Below are 24,395 nucleotides of genomic sequence, written 5' to 3'. Positions count from 1 at the left end.
GTCTGCCGAAAATCGTCTGCCAGTAGAAGACCTATCCACTCATCAAGAATTCATTGCCTCAAATGTCTTGTAAGCTGCGATCTAGTGCTTCAATCGATTGCTGGAGCGACATATCGTCCTACACGATTAATTGGCACCATTGCAAGAGGCCGCGACTACTACTTTCGCTGCTGTTGCAAATTGGCGTATCTTCACTTGCAAAGTTCAGCGGCAGCTTGAATATTGAATGTGCGGCTCTACCAATACTTAAGCGCCCAATACCCTAATAGCGTGATCAGCGAAAAACGCTTCTCCCTTCCTCAGTTGCCTTCCTTAGCGAGCAAACTGTGTCAAAAGTTGAGCCCGTGGTAAAAACGCAGAAATCCGCCATATTTTTTTTCTTTTCATTTGAACAATGTTGCCATTGCTCAATACGCATATATAGCTTTGTACACATCTAAGTTTCCAATTACAATTTTTCATAATACAAAATATCAAAACTGAAAATAAACTATTAAAAAATAGTTTATATATTTATAAATAATAGCATTCGACTCTGCTTTTGAGTTAGTTTAAGAAAACTTCAAACATATTGAAGACAACTTTTATAATTACTACAGTATATCGAGATTGGCAACCCTGCGTTGTGAGAGAGCAATCAGCTGACATGTTTCTGCGGCAAAAATCCAAATGCCGTGGATTCCTACGGCATCCTACGGCTAAGAGGAAGGGAATAGCGCTTTTCGCCGATCACTTACATTGCGCTCCCATAGGATAGGTCGTATCAGCTGACACGGGCCACGAGTTTACGTTGTTGGCTGATCACGCTATAAACCAGCATGCTGGCACATTCACCTAATGGTGCCAACATGCTTGAATCATACACTACACTAACATGTCCACAGGGGCTCTGTTTGGTTGACTTGGACAGATATTCCGTCCCTTGTGTGGCAGGCATACTGAAATCAGGCAGTAATTTTCCCTTCAGCAAGCAATGGCTTCTGACAACGCGTTCGAAGGTGCTTATCATAACCGCAAAGAGCTCTGACCGGCGCAACATATAATCGTCCATCGTTTCGCCCCCATGGCCGTCGTCTTCAACCAACCTCATCACTTCACATGCTTCTCGGAAAGTGTCCTTTTTCTGCAAATCTACTATTTTTAGCGATTGAAAACTGGTGGGGCCTCAGATTCTAGTCAGCAGCAACCGTACACAATAACACTGAAGTATGTTATACAGTGTATAAATTCTACCGAGGGAACCGAGGACTTTCTCACCAGGCTAACTATGGACAGGTGCGTCCTGTATGCGACGTTTTTTTCGTGACGCATTCCACGTGTAATACCTTGGCACTTCTACATATTACAACATCCGAGCAAAATCATTTTCCGGGCACAGGCGAAAAAATGTGGTGAGGGTGGTAAAAGGCGGTGTTGCAACTCGATGTAGCAGGTTTGCTTCTGTAAAGAACATGCACTCACCGTTTGGAGGTGCACTGAAAGATAGGTCACTTTTGGTTGTTTTTCATATAACGGTAAATTGAGTATTCTCCATGCTGCTTAGTTACTACTTACATATTGGCCCGCTCGAAACATCTAGACCTCATCCTTTCATTCAATCGTAGCGTTACTCTCCTCTCTCACAGTGAATATGGCCTGGTCACTGCCCTCATATATGTATATATTTTTACTTATTATATATATATATAAATATTTATATTTATAGCTGTTATATATGTAAAGAGAACACAAAAATTATGAATCGCATGCGACCGACAACGCCGCCTGCTCTCACGTGTGTGAATGTGACACGCCCCAGATTCAGGCGCATCAACTTCACGATAGAAGACCGAATGGGCGTAGTTTTAGGATGAAATCTAAACATATCTACTGTACTCTTCAATATTGGTCGAAGAGTATATTGAAAATTTATGTACAAAGTTCTCCATACATAATCCGCGAATTCATTTTCATCGATTTTCATATAGAACACATAAATTTTTTCTTAGTAAACGTACGTACGTAACGTATGTGTTAATCCATGGTGTGTGCTAACTTCAGACTAAATTTTATTAAAATCAGTCCAGTCGTTAAGTCGTGAAGAAGTAACAAACATACACATTCACAAAATTTCGCCTTTAAAATAGTAACGTCACTTTGGACATTCTATATTATACGTTCACTCAATTTTGCTTTTTGATATTTTATACTTTCACCAATATAAACTTTAGATTGATGTGATTTTATTCAGTTTTATGACATGTCATTACCAAAAATAATCAATTGACCAATATGTAATGTTGAGGGTGTGTCTGAAAATCCTTGTATTAGTTATTTGCATGTACATATATCTAACATATTGACCTATATATGCGACATAAAGTTAAGCAGAAATTCGAAAATCTTTATATTAGGCAGTGGCGGATTACGAGGGGCGAAATGGCGGACATTTACTATTTTTACCACAAGGGGACGATTTTATCATAAAAATATTCTCTCCGAATTTCTATACTAGAGCTCACGAATTGACCGATTGTAAGCCGTAGACGGTCCAGCGCTCACTATCTAACTTTGATACTATAACTTATAGGATTGGAAATTTAATGCTTATTGAATGAAGTTTTACAAATAATATCGCAATGCCATGTCCTAGACAGTAAGTAGTACATGACAAAGTAAAAATAAAATTTATTTTTTTTTCTGTTACTGGATCATTTTCGATGTGAGGTACAAAAAATGGTTTGGTTGTTATTTATTGTTTTAGGAAAAGTGGTTACCTTTCACATAACACTTTCTTTGGTGTCTTTTATACTGGAGCATCAGTTGGTTGTAAGTATATTTTGTATATCTTGTTAAGCAGTTATAATCAAGTAACACTTTTTGGTCGGTGTTGCATATGGGCATAAACGGACCAGGACGCCAAGACTGCGCTCAAGGTAGGCAAAACAAAGATCGGGTGGTCTGTATGTCGCATCCGGGAATACTCCCCTATTCCCCGTTGCATCAGGTGTTTCCATCTGGGGCACATGGCGCACAAATATTCCAACCCCGTGGACAGGTCGTCTCTATGTACACGTTGTGGAGCCGGTGGACATGTACCGAAGTATTGTACTAAGATCCAGCTGCATGCTTTGCAAAGGAGCACAGTCAGCCTTGAGTACTACGTGCCCCAAATATCTCGAGATGCCGAAATCGTTAGGGAAATGAGGAAATGAATTAAATTAGAATCATTGCGCAGCAGTACAAGAGCTATTAAAACAGACAGTATTTGAAAAAAACATTGATGTCGCCTTAAAAAGCATGCAATACTCCCAGCGTTCGGAAAGCACCTGCACTACAGACATATCTGGCAAGGCTGCAATATGGTCATGTAAAGGACAACCATTTATGTCTCGCGCCGGAGGTCATAATTTTTTCTCATGGCCAAATACACGACGTACATACTTTGTTAGCTGCTATGCTCCTCCCAGTGCCTCGATTAAAGATTTTGAAGACTTCCTCTTGGAACTTGCTCTAGAAACCAGAGGCAAATCACCAATTGTAATCACAGGCGACTTCAATGCGTGGTCGACCGCTTGAGGTAGTAGGCGCACAAACCATCGTGGGCGTCTGATACTTGAATTCTTCGGCCAAACGAATCTTACGATCTTGAATAGCGGAATGCAAAATACTTTTTAAAAGGGAAACAAAGGCTCTATAATCGACCTCATGTTTGCCAACGACGCTCTTAGCAGGCGCATTAAGTGGACGGTGACGGACATATTTACATATAGTGACCACATGGCTATTATTGCTGAAGTCTCTTATGCCGGAGGGAAGGAACGCCGCAGCAGGAGCACCAAAAGAACATGGAAACAAAACGAATTTGATGCCGAACTTTTTGAGATGGTCTAGAGTTCAGCAACTATACAAGGCAAAGACGCCATGCACTTGGTATCCTCAGTGCGAAAATAATTGTTCACAGCATGCGACGCAACCATGCGTAGGACAGTACACCACAACAACCGGAAGCCAGCGTATTGGTGGAATGAAGAAATAGCTGGACTTAGAAAGCTCTGCCATTCAGCTAGACGTCGCCTACGACGTAATCAACGGGAAGAAAATGAAAGCAGTCTCAGACAAGTATTTAAAAGCTTCTAAAATCAGCCATTGGCCGCAGTAGAAACAAGTGTTTTGAAAAACTTTGTGAGGAAGCAAACGAAGACCCCTGGGGAACAGCATACAAAATCTGTATGTCTAAATTCAAAAATAAGGCATAACAACCCAAAAGCGCATCCTTTATGAGAAATATCGTAGAAACTTTGTTCCCAAAACACCACACTATTTCTTACGCTAAGCCTCGAACCAAAAGTGGCTCTACGACTACTGCTAGTTAGTGAAGAAGAAATATTGGCCATAACCAGAAAAATTAAAAGCAGCAAAGCGCCTGGATTAGATGGCATACCAAACAGAACATTAAAGAAAGCCATGACTTTGAAACCAAAATTGTTCGCAGAAATTTATGACATGCGCGCTCCTCAATATCTTATGGAAATTGTCATAAGTTATTTTGAAAACAGGCGACTTTTATTCGATACAGATAAAGGCACCAAGAGCTACTCTATCTCGAGTGGAGTACCGCAAGGCTCGGTACTAAGCCCCCTTCTATGGAACATAATGTATGATGGGGTGCTAAGGAGACACCAACAGACGACCTTATTTTGGTAGCAGTTGCTAAAAACCTCGATGACCTCCGGAGCAAATGCAACGAGTGCATAAACGGTCTGCGCCAATGGTTCTCTTCAAAGAGTTTAGAACTGGCGGAGCAAAGACTGAAGTCTTGCTCATAAGTACAAGAAAAGTGGAGGAAAGCATATCTCTCACCATAGGGGAGTGCCAGATTCATTCACAGCCACACCTAAAATATTTGGGAGTAATAGCAGACTCAAGGCTCAAATTTAAGGACCACCTAGAATACACTGCAGGTAAAGCGAACAAAATCCTGAATGCCTTATCAAGAAAGATGGCAAATAAAGACTGCGTGCGTTCCAGTCGGCGTTTTTACTCGCAAAGGTAATGAGATCGGTTGTATTATATGCGGCTCCAATATGGATCCAGGCGCTAGGCATCAAAGCATATGCCAGACAAATAAACACAATGCACAGGCTGTCGGCACTAAGAGTTATCAGTGCTTTCCGAACAATTTCAAGCGATGCTGCTGAAGTAATAGCCAGTATGATGCCCATTGACATCCAGGGTGACGAATACGAGCGAATGTACAAATTATCAGAGCCAACTATAGGAGCCAAAAGAAGAGAGAGAGTGAAAAGCTTAACTATATGGCAGCAGCGGTGGCAAACCTCACTCAAAGGACGGTGGACGTACAGACTCATACCGGATATCCATTCCTGGATCGACAGACAACAAGGGGACCTGGATTTCCACCTAACCCAAATTCTAAGTGCACATGGATGCTTTAGAAGCTATCTGTACAGAGTTCAGCACGACATTAGTCCGAATTGTCCGTCGTGTTCAGAGTGATGTGGAGACTCTGAGCATGTTTTTTTTTATTGCCCGCGCTTTATAAGTGCAAGGGAAACACTTAAAGTTATACTCGGTGGTAGTTTTTCGGTGGAAATTTTGACGACACTCATGTGTAAGTCCACTTAGAACTAGAGAGCTGTAAGCGAAGCGGCAGCCACAATCATGACAAAACTAAGACATATAGACCAGAGTAGGCGTCCGTCCGTGCCATAGAAGAGACTTAAATGTCTTAACACTCCCACGAAGTCATACTTAATCAGGTGGTTCCGTGAGAAAGTCTGGAGTTGGGAGTAGGTTAGGTTTAGCGGATTAAAGTTCCGCATTACGGCTTTTGATGCTTCCCCCTACTTTAAACGAAAACCTATAAAGTGCCAAAACTAAACAATAAATTAAGATAGCGAATTGTAATTTGGTACAGGAGATCGCGGTAACAAGGGCATCTGCTGACTTTTTTAAAAGTAAGCGTAGCCCAGCTGTATATAATTACTTTTAGCCACCACAGACCCCTAAGATTAGTAATACAAATATAGACATTTGAAATACTCGCTTCAGAATCATTCAGGGAAATCAAAGATCGCCGACATATTAAATGCAATATTTGGAATGGGAAAGTCATCGACGCGTTGGATGCCACCTATGCTCACTCCAAACAACAATCGTAAACAGTGGCGCCTCCTTAGGGCGCCCGGGGCCAAGGATGTTCTGCCGCCCCCCTTTATCTACCTACCTACAAATTTCATGAGGTAGTTCGAAAAAAGTGAATTTTTAGAAAACACCTTCGATATTAAGTATATAAAATTTAGAAACTAGAAGCCACGCAAATTCTGAAGTTCCAAAATTCTCACAATATGGTTTTTGAGAAATTTGATAGTAAATTTACATGGCAGCTACAAGCCATAGAAAAAACCTATTTTCGCGCTATATCTTGTATACTTTTGACACAATTTGCAGGAATTTTTGCCCGAAGTTTTAAAAATCAGCGAAGATCGTTTTGCCGCCCCTAAAACGTTGCGCTTGCTCTTGCAAGATTGCAGAATGCAAAAATACTATACCGAAATATGCAAGGGCACGAGAGCACCCATTGCAGAATCTAGTGATACATGAACGGCTGATTCGGTCAATTTTTTGTGAATGACTATTATGCATGGCTATTGTGAATTGGCGCACCTTCTGCATACATTTTTAACAAAAAAAACTGTAACAAATCTTTATAATATAAATAGAAATTTTAAAATTTATTTAAAACTTACCTTACTCAACAATTTAAGGACGCAATATGTCTTTATGTATAATGACAGCAAAAACTGGGTTGCAATTATATTTTTGCGTGACATTGCACGCAAATATACATAGGTTGTGGTCTGACATATTTTACATCCATTGCAAATAATTTTCTGCATATGTTTATTGTTGTGCCGGTGCACCAAGAGGAAATATATGCAATTCTTGTACCGTGCAAGGGTTTTGCAAGAGCAAGAGAATACCCCTAATGTGAAGCAATGTCTGCCATATTGATTATAACTTCTAGTATATTAACAAAAGCGAATTGATTTGTTATAAATAATTTCATTAATTTGTACAAGTTTCAAAAATCGCGCGTCAAGAAATACAAAATTACTTTTTAACACGCTAAAATCGAATTTTTCAACCTTCAGCGTTACCGCTTCTTTAAGTATGAGTCATGCAAATATATGGGCATGAGGAATTTTGGACAATAATTTGAAGCTGCCATTTTTATTTATGGACGGCAGTAAGAAATGAATGAACTACATATTAGGGGTATTCTCCTGCTCTTGCAAAACCCTTGCACCGTGCACGAATTGCATAATTTTCCACTTGATGCAACCTCATAGCAACAAACACATGCAGAAAATTATGTGCAATGGCTGTAAAATGTGTCAGACCAAAACCCATGTTTATTTTCGTACAATGACATGTATAAATATAATTGCAACCCTGTTTTAGCTGCAACCCTGTTTTAGCTGTTTTTTTCAATTAATTCATTTTAGGAACATATTTAATAATTTAAGTAAAGATTCGAACGACGCAATTGCGTTTGTTTTGAACTTGAAGCGCTGAACACATAGAGCACGACAGACTGCAGCAGCACGACAGTGAACGGAAAACGTCGTTGTGCATCTTACTACATGAACATTTGTGAGAAGCAACAACATAAAGCAAGGTATACACGTACCAATTATTGTATCAACTTCAACGAGTTGAACAACTGATTGCTACGTGTATGGGGCAGTTGTATGAGTTGTATCAACTGGTTGGATGAACATCAAAATTTTTTGATATTTTGTCAAGTTGGTTGTGTTAGTTGGATCGTGTTTGGGTTGGTCGTGCGATTTCAAACGTTTTCGCCATTTTATTTCGGCTGTCGAATAGAGCGCGTCATATATAATAAGTAAGGCAACAACTTCCGAACTCATGTTTACGCTACGAATTGAATATTCAAAATGAAGTTGGCCTCAAAATTGTATTAAAAGTTGTGTCGTGTGTGGCGACAAGGGCAATTTCTAGCTCAACTCAATCAACCAACTAGTTGGTGCGTGTATGCCTTGCATAACAATGGCCGGCATGTACACAAAACAATGCAGTTGTCCATTTTGTATGTGCACAATTTCGTTGTGGCCATACTAATACCTTGCACTTCAATGAAATTTTAATATTTTGTTCAAAGAGAAAATTTGTTTGCAAAACATAAGTAAATAGGTTTATTTATTTGTTTTAAATTATCAATTGTCATTACAAATGATATAATAGAGCTATTTTATGCTTTTATTTGTAAAATAACGTCAAGTTTGTTAGAGCTGTGAATAATTTTACATTTTACATATTAGTGGCATCATCACTCTACCTCTTCTCTCTACTTTCAACTCTACTGACGTCCTACTGTCGTTGGCAAATATAAAAATATATTGAAGTTAGCGAGAGCGACAACTGTCGGCCTGCAGTCGTGTAGTCGTGCAGCTGTCAAAATAACAGTGTCCATAAGAACGTGTGTATTTTAATATTTGACAGATGTAGTTTGCAGTCTGTCGCGCTCTTTGTGTTCCGCACTTGAACTGTCAAAATTTTACTTTCCATTTGGCACAGCAAAATGCAAAATTTGTTTACACCAAGGAAAAATTTCCACCCCAACACAGATTAAACTGGTACCGTTTGGCACACAGCCGAGGTGGAGAAATTTTTTCCGTATCAAAAATCTTTTTAGTATGTAACTACTTTTCTGTAAACTGTTATAATTGATTTTAAGTCTTTAGTTTTTAGAAGCTAAGAATAAAAAGAAATTTTTATTTTCAATTATCAGTTGAGCATATCACAATAGAACAGAGCGCAATGATAGCGAACATACAAATGGCGAAAAATTTTCTTATCTTCATAATATTTTAGATGTATTTAAATGAAACGGTAGTAACAAATAGGAATATATTTGGATCATATCTACATATGTACATACATATTTTTAACTTTTTGCCGACATGCTGGAAATTGAGTGAATGATTAACAAGTAAGGAAGGGCTAAGTTCGGATGTCACCGAACATTTTATACTCTCGCATGATAAAGTGATAATCGAGATTTCATTATCCGTCATTTACATATTTTTCAAATATCGTATTTGTGTAAGTTTTATTCCGCTATCATCTTTGGTTCCTAATGTATATATATATTATACAGAGAAGGCATCAGATGGAATTCACAATAGCGTTATATTGGAAGAAGGCGTGGTTGTGAACCGATTTCACCCATGTTTCGTACATGTCATCAGGATGTTAGGAAAATATTATATACCGAATTTCATTGAAATCGGTAGAGTAGTTCCTGAGATATGGTTTTTGGTCCATAAGTGGGCGACGCCACGCCTTTTTTCAATTTTTAAAACAAGCCTGGGTGCAGCTTCCTTCTGCCATTTCTTCCGTAAAATTTAGTGTTTCTGACGTTTTTTGTTAGTCGGTTAACGCACTTTTAGTGATTTTCAACATAACCTTTGTATGGGAGGTGGGCGTGGTTATTATCCGATTTCTTCCATTTTTGAACTGTATATGGAAATGCCTGAAGGAAACGACTCTGTAGAGTTTGGTTGACATAGCTATAGTTGTTTCCGAGATATGTACAAAAAACTTAGTAGGGGCGGGGCCACGCCCACTTTTCCAAAAAATTACGTCCAAATATGCCCCTCCCTAATGCGATCCTTTGTGCCAAATTTCACTTCAATATCTTTATTTATGGCTTAGTTATGACACTTTACAGGTTTTCGGTTTCCGCCATTTTGTGGGCGTGGCCGTGGGCCGATTTTGCCCATCTTCGAACTTAACCTTCTTATGGAGCCAAGAAATACATACCTGTACCAAGTTTCATCATGATATCTCAATTTTTACTCAAGTTACAGCTTGCACGAACGGACGGACGGACAGACGGACGGACGGACGGACAGACAGACATCCGGATTTCAACTCTACTCGTCACCCTGATCACTTTGGTATATATAACCCTATATCTGATTCTTTTAGTTTTAGGACTTAAAAACAACCGTTATGTGAACAAAACTATAATACTCTCCTTAGCAACTTTGTTCCGAGAGTATAAAAAGAGCTAAAACAATTCATAATAATACTTATGTATGTATGTATATATTATGACCATTGGAAAAGATTTATAAATCCAAATATTAGCCGGCCACTGATTTGGCTAATGAAATTATATTTTAAAATAAACAATTCTCGGTGTAAAAAATAATGATGACGGTTTGCAGTTCTAAAACCAGATATAAGTATACATTCAAAAATAGTTATGTATATAATTATATTTTTGTGCGAGTACCACATTATGCTTTTCCTTGTCTGGACACTTGTGCATTAACAAATGTTATGTTATATCGCAATACGAACATTTAATAACTTGCAGAAGTGATGTAAGTAGCTCAGCTTGTTAAACGCATGAAGGCGAACTCATTTGAGCTACCCTGTTTTGTTTCATTATAAATCTAAAACGATTGTTTCCTAATTACAACAAGCTGACATCTGCTGTTCGATATCGTTGCCGCAGCTCTTAGCCGTATTGCTGTACGCGGTTGGTACTCTGAAAACATATAAACATATAAATGTATGTTTGAAATGTTGCTTCGGTAGCGGCTATTTCTTCCACTCTGACCACCACAGGTGTAAGCGAGATAACAATAGTGTCACGGGCTTAATGGTCACGCAGCTAACAGCTGCGCCGCGTATTTATTCAGTTCGTAAATTTATTTGTTGTGTGCTGGTGCGTTGTAAAAATGGAGGCCTCTGAAGCGATTCACGGTAGCTCTAGTAACCAAGGAAAAATATATTCTACCAAGGCTTCAGATACCGGTGTAATTGTGAAAATAAATTCAATGAAATTGATACGATTGGTTCGTGGTCATGAAGTATTGTACAACAGCTTAGCGGACGGCTATAATGACAAAAGTCACAAAGAGATAATTTGGGAACGCATTTACAGAGCATTATTCCCTTTTTACGATTCATACAAACCACACCATCAAGACTGCATACGTAAGTACATACATATATATGTACACAATTTAAAAGCAGACATAACGTGTTTGTGTTTGGGTATGATGCATTCAGCATTCTAACTAACATTACCTTTACTAAGCAGGTATAACTTATAAAATACGTTTTTACAAAACAATTAAAAGAATTTGTGTTGAAACCTAATTTCCTATTGATACTGCGGTTGGCTGACTTCAGCTGAAGGGAGTAATAGCGATTACATGGTAATATTACACTCGATAACCATATTGCAATCGACATGCATTTCTCCATATTTTCAATTGAGGATGGTGTACAACTGCAAGAAATAAACATGCCTTATATTGAGTTCTCACTTAGCTTGACCTCTGAGTTACAATTCAACGCACACCTATAGAGCAATTCAGTACTTTGTTACAGTCACCTGTATCTGTAAATTTGAAATATAAAATTGGCTGCGATTTAGAATAGCATACCCAGATTTCGGGGTTAAAATGAGTATGTATGGATAGAGGAGGTCCTCCAGATCAACAATATATATATGTATATACAATTGAGATATTTGCATTTAAAGTTCAAAAAATCAACTATATAAAATGCGTGTTTCTCCGATTTATAATGAATTTTACACTTATGGTTTTATTTTTTATATCCCCTAACACTCCACAAATTCGTTTCTAATCATATGTTTTATATTAAATAGTGCAAAAATTACTTTAATTTCATATCAAACTTTAGTTAAAATCCTTTTAATCATAAAATAAGAGAATGGTTGTAAACAAGCAAAAAATTATTGTAAGTCACAAAAATCTCTCAATTGAAAACAAATAGATACATATTGAGGCACGATTCCGATTACTTTGGCGGTCGGGTAAAAAAAAAACGAATTTCGGTATAAATTTGGTATGTGCTGTTAGGGGAGCTCCTCCAGAGTTGAAATATGACATAAACAATGTTGCTAATACTTATGTTTTTTAAAATATTCCCAATTAAAAATTCAAAAATTTGCATTAATAACACATAGTATTTCACAATGTTTCACTAAACATTTTTACATTTTTCACTTTGTATATTTAAATATACACTCTAAACATTAAAATAAGTTCACATTTCACTTTTATTTTTATCTTAATTTATTAATTTAAAAATCACTTAGTACACTCATCGTTTAAAAGGTTAGATTGTTTACAATTATTAGGAAAATGAGCTTTGCCACATCATACCAATTAATTTAATATGAGGAATGATACTTTGATTTAAGACCTCGCTCGATCGCCAATCCATTTTGTATAATTTTTCTACAAATTAACAATATTAAATTAAATATTAATTTTTTGGAAAAATGTGTTAAATTATTATGAGAATGTACTTAATTTTTATAATTTAATACAACCGTCTTAATACTCTCTAAATTAAATATTACCTAAATGAAACTTCCGTCGGTATATGTGTAAATGGGATGTGTTTCCTCTTCGAAATTTTCATAGAAATTAAAAATAATCCGTCAAACTGCTGAATTGACAGTTCATTGCTTTTAATATATGGCATACTAATTTGTATGCCATATATTGTATTCCATAAGTAATATGGAGTCTCCACAGGCAATACTTACAGTTAGTATACAATAAATTTTTGCCTGTCGAGATACCCCGTAAAGTACCCTTTTCAGCGTTGGCGACTGTTGTTGTTATCTAATCCCCGTTAGGATAGTAAGGACTATCTAAGTTGTAGTCGTCGTCATCTAACGGGAGGCCCAAGAAACGTCCTGTTTCGACGAGGTCGTATCAAAGGGAAAGGGTTGTGGGGCATGCAAAGAGGTGGCCAGTGCCATGCGGAGACTCATTGCACGCAGGATATATGTATGTTGGATATGTCGGGGTCTATTCTGGATAAATATCCGGAACGAACGGCCTTCGGTCGCGCTCTAAAAAAAATAATCATCGTCGAGAAAATACTCGGTGTGGCTGAAGTACTTTTGGTGAGTTCTCCTTTAAAAAAATAATCCTGATCGAGCTAATACCCGGGGTAACCTAAGAATTGTATTACGTAAATATTATTATAAAACATTACTTAATTGTTTATTAAATTTAAATAAGAAAATATCCATATGCATGGAAAATTTGTTTATACTCATTTTAATTTAAAATATTATTTATAGACACTTTTTTTATTATAGGTTAGTACGCAGCTCTCAAGTAATTGCTCAAGGAAAAAAATACATTATTTCTCAAGTAATTTTGGCAGCTGGTTACGCATTGTGAATGATCTACATTAGAAGAGCAAGAGAGAATAAACAAAGAAAACAAACTTTGTGCGTAATATGTATGTGTGTATGTGTATGGTAACATAAATATTTTCATTGAGATTTTAGAAATGTTGTTGATGATTGGCAGGTTTTATACAACGTTTCAAAATGGAATATACTTCATAATAATGATTTCAACTAATTTAGGATGAATTTGACGATTACTTTGAATTTCCTTCAAGAAACAATTGTTGATTTGATGTTTCTTCGCAAAACAAGGTTTGCCATATTCACATTTTACTGAAAAAAGTATCAAAAATTGGTACTAGATTTCTTGAGAGCTGCGTACTAGCACAAGTAAGTTTGTCGCAGGAAAGTATCTTGACCGTTTCTTAAGCGTTTTTTTTATATGAAGTTTTTACGTTTCTTGCGAGCTGCGTACTAATAAAAGAAAAGCGAAGAAAAGTTTCAGTGGTTACTAGCAACACTGGAAAGAATTTACTGGACCTTAGAATATGCTAAAATAGTTATGTATAAACAGTTATGTGAAAAATAATAAGGACAGGGATGCATAAAAACAAAACAAAAATAAAATTGTAGTAAGTTATGAATATTTCCGCCAGTTAGCGGCATTTTTTTATCACTCCTTAAGCTTAGTATCCAGCTCTCAAGAAACGTAAAAGCTTCATATAAAAAAACGCTTAAGAAACGGTCAAGAAACTTTCCTGCGATAAATTTACTTGTGCTAGTACGCAGCTCTCACGAAATCTAGTACTAATTTTTGATACATTTTTTTAATAAAATGCGAATATGGCAAACCTGGTTTTGCGAAGAAACATGAAATCAACAATTGTTTCTGGAAGGACATTCAAAGTAATCGTTAAATTCATCCCAAAATAGTTGAAGCCACTATTATGAAGTATATTTCATTTTGAAATGTTGTATGAAACTTACCAATCATCAACAACATTCCTTTAATCGCAATGAAAATATTTGTTATTACACAAATGCATACATACATACATATTACACAAAAAGTTTATTTTCTTTATTTATTCTCTCTTGCTTTTCTAATGTCGATCATTCACAATGCGTAAGCAGCTGTCAAAATTACTTGAGAAATATTGTACTTTTTTCTTGAGCAATTACTTGAGAGCTGCGTACCAACCTTAAATAACAATGACGTAACATTTGCGTCTTTATCGAAACAAAAGTCAACTTATTTAATTCGGATTGATAATGCAGCCTATAACCCGAAGTATGCGATAAAGTTTGGTTGAACATGTTAGCGGAAACATTATGGTCTAGGGATCGTTTTCATACAATTGTCTGGGCTCACTGCAAAGGATACAGGGGACTATGAAGGCAACCGATTATATGGCAGTACTACAAGAATTTATGCCATGAACGCTGAACACAATATGCCACTTACGTGGATATTTATGCAGGACAAAGTCCATAAAAACACCGCTAAGTGTACAAAAGATTGGTTTAGGGTCAATAATGTAGTGGCCACAGCAGTCCCTGGATCTAAAATCCTTTGAAAATTTGTGGAATACACTGAAAGGGACGTTAAGAGAAAAGTGCCCAAGTAATAATGAAGAACTTTTTCAACTTATTCAAAATTCATGGAATGCAATTCTGATTTTCGTCTGCTTAAACCTAGTGGACTTTATGCCGAAGCGGTGTCTATAAGTATTAAACAACCATGGATTTTGAACAAAATATTAAACTAACTAGAAATTGATATTATCACGTCTAAATGAAAACTAGTTACTTTTTTTTTCTTTCGTGTTGTATTTTCTATAGTAAACAACTAAGTGTCCTTATTTTTTTTCATATGTTAATATCGTAAATTTGAAAACAAAAGAAAATAAAATACAAGAGTTTGCAAAATATGGGTAAAATTGAAAAAAAAAACAGATTTTTAGTTTGTTCTCATTTTGATTAGTTAATTGCCGTTGATTCCCCCACATTTCTGGATTAGATTAGATTAGATTAGATTTATTGATGAGGAATTCACCGCGACCTTAGGTCTATTGTGCCCTCCTAAATAAATCAAAAGGACTCACTTAGCCCCAGCATATTGATGAAGTCGAATATTCTACCGGGTGCTAGTGAGTCGATGCAATCTCTGTCCGGAAACATGGATCCGAGGGCCTTAATCCTGCGTCTATAGACTGCTGTGCAGTCGATCAGCAGGTGTTCCGGTGTCGCAGAACAGGCAGTTAGTGCAAGAAGATAGGCCCATGTTATACAAATGCCTATGTAGCTTGCAGTGGCCAGTATGAAATGCGACCAGTAGCCTAAGTTTATTCCTGGAGAGGTTAATTACAACTTTGAACCTGCTCATGTTGTATCCTCCCATTAGCAACTTGGCATGCCGTGTGTTCGTTGCCAATGCTCTTTTCTGCCCACTCCCTCTTCTTTGCGGAGTAGCTCCTTTATGGTATGGGGACCCACTCCTCTAAAGGGTTCAGGACCTACCATTTTGGCGGAGGCTGCGGAGCGGGCGAGCTCATCTGCCAGTTCGTTCCTGGCTATTTCTTTGTGACCTGGCACCCAGATTAGGTGCACCTGGTTTCTTTCCGCAAGCCTGTTCAGCCGTTCTCTGCACTCCTGCACTAGCAGCGATCTGATCTCGTAGGAGGAGATCGCTTTTAGTGCTGCTTGACTATCGCTGAGTAAGGCTATCCGCTCATTGCGATAGTTGCGATGGAGGTTTATCTTTATGCACCGACTTATTTCAAAGACATCCGCCTGGAAAATGCTCGGAAACTCTCCCATAGGTATGGAGAGCTTGGTGCGTGGACCCGCGATCCCTGCACCAATTTCTTCCGACATTTTTGAGCCGTCGGTGTACCACCTCAATGCGATAGTTTAATTCCTACCGAAGTCTGCGCGGTATTGAGGCGCACTATCACGGTGTTCAACCACCTAACGATCCGTGGCTTACAGCCAACTTACTTTGTTGCTTTGACCAAGGTCAGGTCTACATGCTGCTTCCACCGCAAAGTAGAGTCTAGCGTGAGACCGAGGTATTTGACCTTATTGGTCATCTCTATCACTCTGCCTCCTAGTGTGAGATTCCTGAGACCGCGTAGGGACCTGCGTCTCGTAAACGGGACTATGGACGTCTTGGAGGGGTTGATGTTCAATTCAACCCCCCCGCACCACCACTTTGCCAGGTTTAGACCTCTTTGTATCAGGTCTGTGAGAGTATCCTCATATTTGCCTTTGGCTATAATTACAATATCGTCCGCATACCCTTGGCAGCGGATCCCATTGTTCGTTAGCATTGCTAACAGGTCGTCTAAAACAAGACTCCACAGCAGGGGTGATAACACACCCACCTGTGGGCAGCCTCTTGTTGTGCCGAGACTAATACTTTTATCTCCTACTGTGGTCTCAGCAATTCTGGTGCGCAGTACGGCTTCTATCCATCTACGCACCGGTGCTGCCACATTCCTTTTCTCCAGTGCTCTGGCTACACTCCTATGAGACGTGTTGTCAAAGGCATTATTGCTTCAACTATTATACGCTGCTTAGGCGGATTGAACGAAAGTTAAAAGACTTACCGATCTAATCGAAGTTAGATTTAGGAAATAACAGCCCTTAGCCCTTAGCATAAAATTTGGGTCAATTCCGGTGCATATAATCGGCTGTTGTGGGATTGTAGGCGAACATTTCGAGTTGATGCGCGAGTGACCCTTGTGCAGCTTCGTTCTGGATACTGCAGCAGGTTAAACTCTTACTTATCCAGAATAGATCCCGACATACCTAATATATGTCCTGCGTGCAATGCATGCCCCATTAACCCCACTCATCTGATACCCCTCTCTTTCGGCCCGACCCCGTCGAACCAACACGTTTCTTGCAGTCCACTATAAGTAAAGTGTCAGGCTTTTCTTGTCGTCATGAAGCCAGTTTAAACATTTTGAAAACGTCCACCACGTAACAAGCAACTGATATATACAATACCTTGCCTTGCCTTGTATGTTACAACGTTTCTTAGTCTTTTCTCGAGGAGCTGCCGGCCAGCGACTTGAGGATTTTGCTGCGGCTCTCTACTTTGGCAGTGTCAAGCAGAAATAAAGTGAGAAGGATCAGAGAAATTGCTATTTACTTCCTTTGGTCACACTTCAACAAAATAGCCATGGCCGGTTCAACATCGAGATGTCTTCAGTTTCTTTTCTCCTTTGTTCATTGTGGTCTTTTCAAAGATTCAGCAAAAAAAAATTGTTCGCAGCTAATGAAAGGTATCTAGGTGTCGCTTTTGAAGGTGCTTCCTATTTGTCAAACTTAGTATCGATGAAATCAGCTCTTGCTTATATGTACATATGTAAAGACAAAGGTCCCATAATTTTGTTATTAACCCATTTAAACAGTGTTAGAACGCCGAGAGTACAGCCCTTTTCAGGATGAATCCCGGGCCAATTCCAATAATGTAGAAACGGTTGCCATGGAAATCGAACCCTGTACCTTGCTTTGTATGATCTCAATGACAATTAATTTGTACTACCTTCAAACAAGTTTTAGATACACCGTTTCAAAAACAACACACAACGATATTTTTATATCTCAAGTCCTAACACGCCGATCAACGAGAGTGGGGTCTACATAACCGGAAAATACAGATTTTTATCCAAGCAATGTCAACTCGACAGCGTTAAAATGATAATATTTTATATATTTTCCGACAATACAACAACATCAACGTTCTTTCCTAACCACTAGGGTGTTAACATGTAGATAAAGATCGGCGAATACCCAAAAATCAAAGCGGGTAACCTATACACCTATTAAAAATATTGCCCAATTGTTTATGAGTGCATTTTCTTTTAACGACCTGTTTTTGTTGCAACAAATGTATTTAATATCCGATTTCACCATTTAAATAATACAATAATTTCAAAATGGACATTTATTTGTATTTATGGTGTTTGTCTCATGTTCTCATGAAAAATAATTTATTATTACATTTTTGTTTATATTGACTCAAGTCCAACAACAACCGCAATGCAATTCTTCCGTTACAGGCACGAATGTACGCCGACGTTGGAAAACTCTTCGAGACTCAATTTCACGCGAGGTCAAAAAGAATGCTACACTTGAAAACTATTCCAGGAAAAAAGAGAGTCCGATTATTGCTGAACTTGAGTTTTTGATACCTCACATCAAAAGCTCACATTGTGCGAAGTAATTATTATTTTAGTGTAATGTTTTTCTTGAAATAGTTATTATGTTTAATTGTAGATTAGCTGATGAGATGGGATTACGGGAATGTTACACCAGCACAATGATGGTTGAGCAGGAGACACAAGATGAAGATAGTCTAAACGACTTGATTGACTTAACTGAAGAATGTGATATTAAGCCATTTATTAAACAAGATGGTTTCCAGTACGATGATATGGACACGTCTGACGGAGCATTTTCGCAGGAAACATTTTCCCCACTTGTAAATAGCAGTGTTGGGAACCATTTCACCAATGGCATTGAGGTGGTACCAGCCACCGAAAATGACGAATCTATTCATTCGTCATGGAACAAAGAGTTTTGTACGCTTGCGCAGTTCAAAGGCGGTGAATTTATTAATCCTGTTGACTTGTGTACGGAACAGGAAAATGGAGAGAATTTAGAGGCTAGTGATAAGGAGGCTAAAGAAATGGAAAAATCGGTAACATTACCTGTAAATGATATAGCTACAGATGAACCCATTAGTAAGCGGGCACGGCACGAATCGGAAGATTCATCCAAAGAATTACAAGCCAAAATACTGCAATTGTTGAGTAGTTTAGAGCATCGGGAACGTAGCGATTACGAAACGCAAGACGAGGACCGTATGTTTTTATTATCGCTGGTTTCTGATTTAAAACGGGTGCCAGCGGCAAAAAAAATGATGGTGAAAATGGAAATAGTGACGGCTATCGCAAGAGCTAATCAAAGCCAATGAATCACACGATTTTACAGTTTATTTAATATAACGCGTGTTCATCCTCAATTAATGTTTTATTAAATAGTTTTGGTGTTCATATCGTTTTAGAAAATTAGTTTAGGTATATCGCGTTACCTTTCTCAATTCGAGCTGTTTCGAAAAACTCAGAAAAAATGGTTGCACCAAACGGTTACATATAATATATTATAAGTGAAGTCAACTGACCATTTAGTCCCTTAAGACAGTATAAACTCTACAAGTCTTGCCTTTACAAAATTTTGAAAATTTTATTGAAATGAAATTGTTGAAATAATTTAGGGTTTAAATAATAATAAATATGTATTAAAAAAGTTATGTCATACAATTACGCATATTTGAAATATTCTTTGTATTGTGAATCAAAACTTTAATTGGCAAAAACACAGCGCATTTCAATTTGAAGACGTTTTTTGCAACTGCTAACTTGAGAGACTAACTGTCATATTCCGACTTTTGCACTGCAAAATAAGATTTTAACCAAAAATTTACGCAAAACACATTTTAAATTCTAAATGAAAATGCCAAAACACATGCAGGCCAACATTCCGAAGAAGCCTATGTTATCATTTCTGTGTATTGGAAATGATCAGACCCTTATGTTTAAGATATGTGACAAATATCCCGTTAAGTTTTATTTATAGTTTACTGTGTTTATTTGAAAAATATTAAATGACAAAATGTACGCATATTTTACTAATTAGCTTTAGCTTAGCTTCAGTTAACCAAATTAGTAGTAATATAAACGTGTAAAATTTTTTTCTATGAAAAAATAGAGACTTATGAGCCACATATGTATAACTGTGTCCGAAATAATAGCAGTGACATAACCAGGAATTCAATCGCAGAAAAAAACTATTTTTTTTTGAATTTTTTTATATGTAGTTAATTATTTCATTTAATATGCAGATATTCAACCTTGCTAGAAATATGTTTTTTTTATATTAAAATAAAGTGCTATTTTAAATAAAAAAGTGTGTAAATAAAAATTTCAGCTGTTATTAATAATAGCAGTATTGAGTATTTTACATCAAAACCCAATTTATTCAGTATAAAAATATAAAATAAAACATAAATAGCGCTCATACAGTGTCGACTAGATTTGAAGCCGGACTCACTGCGGAGTAGACAAAGAAATCAATCCTGTAACCCGAAATCACGCATTTAAATTAAGTGCCAATTTTCATAATGCTATGTGCAAGCTTTACTCCAATGATTACTTACCGTGCACTTTCGAATCAAATTATCCCAGTCCAGTCTTTGATTTCTATAAGCATTGTTTCTAAATTTTATTTCAAAGTTTCAGTTTTTATGTCAAAAGTTCAGAGGTGATTTTATGAGATTTATAATCTGTTCGTATTCAGTTATCACTCAAAAACGCATTTCCATTGGTTGAAATCTTTGAAAAATTTATTTTCAAATAATAAAAACAAAACAATACACAGCAAAACTGCTGATATGGGCATTGTGGATTCAAACACCTTTTATAATTGAATAATGCAAAATGCTTATGTAAAACTATTTTCTAATAATTTTATTCACGTGTTAACTTGAGAAATCCATGCAAAAGAAATGCCGAATATCAGAAAAGTATCAGTTGCAACTGGGTTGTCGTTTTAATTAAGTGCCTCGAACAAGGTTAAAATTATAACTTCGTCGAATGAGTGTTGTACAAGGTGCGTTTCAAAGTAAACTGGACTTAAAAAAAACAGAACAAATGTTTTTTATCGGCAAAATCAATTTATTTTATTCAAAATAGTCTCCTTCTGCTTCAATACAGCTTTTTGCATGGTACAAAAGCATGTCGAAAGAGTGTTTTAGCTCGTTGGCCGGTATGCTCGCCAGTATTTCGGTGCAAGGCCTTTTGAACGGCCTCTACATCTAGCTACATCTACATCTAGATCAGGCCCGTCCAACATAATTTAGTGAAAAGCCAGGTTTAGCATTTTCATAACCGTAGCGGGCCAAAAAAAATAAAATGACCTTCAGTTTTGGTATATTTATTTATTTATAAAATGCAACATCACATAAATCTTAATATATTATTATTAATGTAACTATGGCCTTAGCATATAAAGATATTCTTATTCTTAAAATCTAATTGATGAGATGTCTAACATTTTTCCTGTTTGCACATCGCATCTATGTCAGCTGGAGTTTTAGAAGTGGCTATGCGCAAAATGCCTTTAAGATGGCTATCTAATAAAGATGATCTGGTTTTTGATTTGTTAAATTTCATGCGAGAAAACAGCTGCTCGCAAACATATGTACTACCAAATAAAGAAATTTGTTGAATAGCCAGCTTAGTAAGGTTTGGGTATTGACTGGGTGTAATATACTTTTTGTAAAATTCAATTAAGTTTGGAAGACAATTATTATATGCTGTTTTTAGATGAGAGCTGCTTTGCAATTCTATTAACTCCAGCTGTGAATTCAGCGCAGCGCCTTCAATTTCAACATCAAATGGATTGGAAATGGATTCTTTCATGCAGGGAGTTTGTGATTTGAAGTCAGCGAATCTGCCGTCAAACTCGTTCCTTAATCTTTGTATCATCAACACGTACTTGTCAAAATCCAAGGTATCTTGCTTTCTTGTAGATAAGGTCTCCCAATGAATCAACTGCTTTTGTTCCAGCTGCTTTTCCAACAACAAAAGCTTTTTTGTGAAAGCTAGAACCTGTTCGTATAACTGTGTGCATAGTTGGTCTTTCCCTTGCAGTTTCAAGTTAAGCTCAGAAAGATATTTAGTTATATCAACCACGAAAGCCAGATCAGCCAACCACTGCTCATCAGTAAAGAAAGTAATTTTTTGGTCTTTGCTGTCAAGAAAAATCTTTAAGTTGTCCAGCAGGGAATAGAATCGTTTTAGTGTAGCTGCTGTGCTGAGCCAGCGAACGCGACTGAAGTATACAATGTCTTCGTGATCTGAACCGACATCAGCCAGAAAAGCCTGGAACTGTCTGTGGTTAAGCCCTCTTGCGCGTATAAAATTAACTGTCTGCACTACTTCATCCATCACGTGTTTCAGGCCTATACAACTGGGATGCCCAAAGGCTCTAAGAGATGGCGGGATGTTGGACAGGCCTGATCTAGATAATCAAGTTTGCGGCCTAATCAAATCACCCTTGGACAGTTGAACCATCTACAAATCTATTAAGGCGGTTAATTTTGAATCCCGTCGATTTGGCTTGCTAATGGAAGGTATATATTCAAGCTGTTTCAACCTCAGCTTAGCTTAAGATGGACCGTTGAAGAAACAGTGTCACAGTCGTCGAATTTTCGCGAGGCACAGACATGTGATGTAAGACCGTAAGGAGACAAAGATATTCGTCGATGTCAATGCACAAAAGGACCATACATTTTCCGCAGAACCTTTCTCTCGAAAACTCGTAAAGTCGACTCACCAGATGTTGTCATCGTCCATGCCTCTGCAGTTTATAGCAGGACCGGAATAATGAGTAACTTATAGAGTTTGCTTTTTGTTCGTCGAGAGAGGACTTTACTTCTAAATTGCCTATTCAGTCCGAAGTAGCATTTATTGGCAATAGTTATTCTGTGTTGGATTTCAAGTCTGACATTATTGTTGGTTGATACTGGTTCCAAGATAGACGAAATTAACTACGACTAACAAGTTATAACAGTGACGTGTGAGCCTAGTCGCGAGTGGAACGACTGTTTGTTTGATGAAAGGAAATATTTCGTCTTGCCCTCGTTCCCTGCCCATTTGCTTTGCTTCCTTGTTCATTCTAGGGAAAACAGAACTAACGACGCGGTTGTTGAGGCCAATGATATCGATGTCATCGGCGTACGCCAGCAGTTGTACACTCTTATAGAAGATAGTACCAAGTTTCCAAGAGCAGATTGAAGAAGTCGCACGAAAGGTCGTCTCCTTGTCTTGAAACCTCGTTTGGTTTCCGAGAGGTCCTTCCCGATCCTGACGAAGCTTTTGGTATTGCTCAACGTCAGTTTACACAGCAGTATTAGGTTTGCGGAGATACCGAATTCAGACATCGCGGAATAAAGGCCGGTCCTTTTCGTGCTATCAAAAGCAGCTTTGAAATGAACGAAGAGATGGTGTGTGTCGATCCTGTTTTCATGGGTCTTTTCCAAGATTTAGCGCTTGGTGATTATCTGTTCAGTTGTTGATTTTTAAGGCCTAAAGCCACACTGATAAGGTTCAATCAGTCTGTCATATGCGATATTGAGGAGGCTTATTACCCGGTAGTTGGTGCAGATTGTGGGATTACCCTTTTTGTGGATTGGACAGAGCACAATTCCAATCCTCGGAAGTGCTTTTGCCTTGACGGACAGCTTGTCAAGCTCTTTGTACTCACGTATTTCGGTCTCTCTCTTTGTTTGGCTGCAAATGCGTATCGCTTCTCTTTTCAAGTATATATTTCATCGCACACGTGTTGTGGTCGATTGTAACGTTGCGAGGTAGGTAGTCTGTATTATCTCCACTGCGACACGGCTCTCCTCTTCGTAACAGCCGTTCTTTTGGCTTTTCTGGAAACTAATGGTTTCATTTGCAGCTGTACCGAAGGAGCTTCAAATGCCGTCCCACAGTTCTTTTATATACAGTTGCTGATGTGTGTTCTCAGAGAGCAGGAGTACAAGTTGAGTAGAGAATCACGGTTGGCTTTTCAATCCGGAGACAGCCAGGTAGCTTGATGAATTTTTCTATGCTGAAATTTAGTGGTACAGATTTCGGACCCCAGCGAAGTCGATCAGCCTCAACCCATTTGGGAATGTGTCATCATGGAGGCTGCATTTACCAACAGTTTTGCTAAAGATACCTTCTTTTGCCCACCAAGGCGTGGCGAGGGCAGCCCTCTTAAGTGCGCTCCAACCACTCATAGAATACATCTTTGGCCACATCATCCTTCTCTTCCATTGGTGCGTTGGCGCAAATTAGCGATATGTTGGAGAGCTTCGGAATGCGGATTGGGGCTAGACGTCTATCCACCAGTGTGAATCTCAAACGGCTGAATTTTCAACATTTTTATATAATTATAATAATAATAATATAATTTCACGAAAAGGAGTTGCCTTTATGTCGCGATGTCTGAATTTGGTAGCCCCGCAAAACTAATAGAGCTGTCGTTGAGCAATACCGAAAGCTCCGTTAGGATCGAGAAGGAGCTCTCCGAGCTGTCG

General features: G+C 37.9%; 1 protein-coding gene across 1 annotated transcript; it reads left to right on the top strand.

Annotated features, from left to right (window-relative positions):
* The first annotated feature begins 10,480 nt into the window (after positions 1–10,480).
* Positions 10,481–20,961, top strand: LOC120775478. Its single transcript, XM_040105677.1, has 3 exons — positions 10,481–11,040; positions 18,304–18,463; positions 18,521–20,961. The coding sequence occupies exons 1-3, from the start codon at positions 10,782–10,784 to the stop codon at positions 19,218–19,220; spliced, it is 1,119 nt and encodes a 372-aa protein (XP_039961611.1). The 5' UTR covers positions 10,481–10,781; the 3' UTR covers positions 19,221–20,961.
* Positions 20,962–24,395: the final 3,434 nt, after the last annotated feature.

Source organism: Bactrocera tryoni, chromosome 4, assembly GCF_016617805.1.
Source record: "Bactrocera tryoni isolate S06 chromosome 4, CSIRO_BtryS06_freeze2, whole genome shotgun sequence".
Classification (NCBI taxonomy): domain Eukaryota; kingdom Metazoa; phylum Arthropoda; class Insecta; order Diptera; family Tephritidae; genus Bactrocera; species Bactrocera tryoni.
Note: the sequence above shows the minus strand (reverse complement) of the source record. Positions and strands in the feature narration are given on the sequence as shown.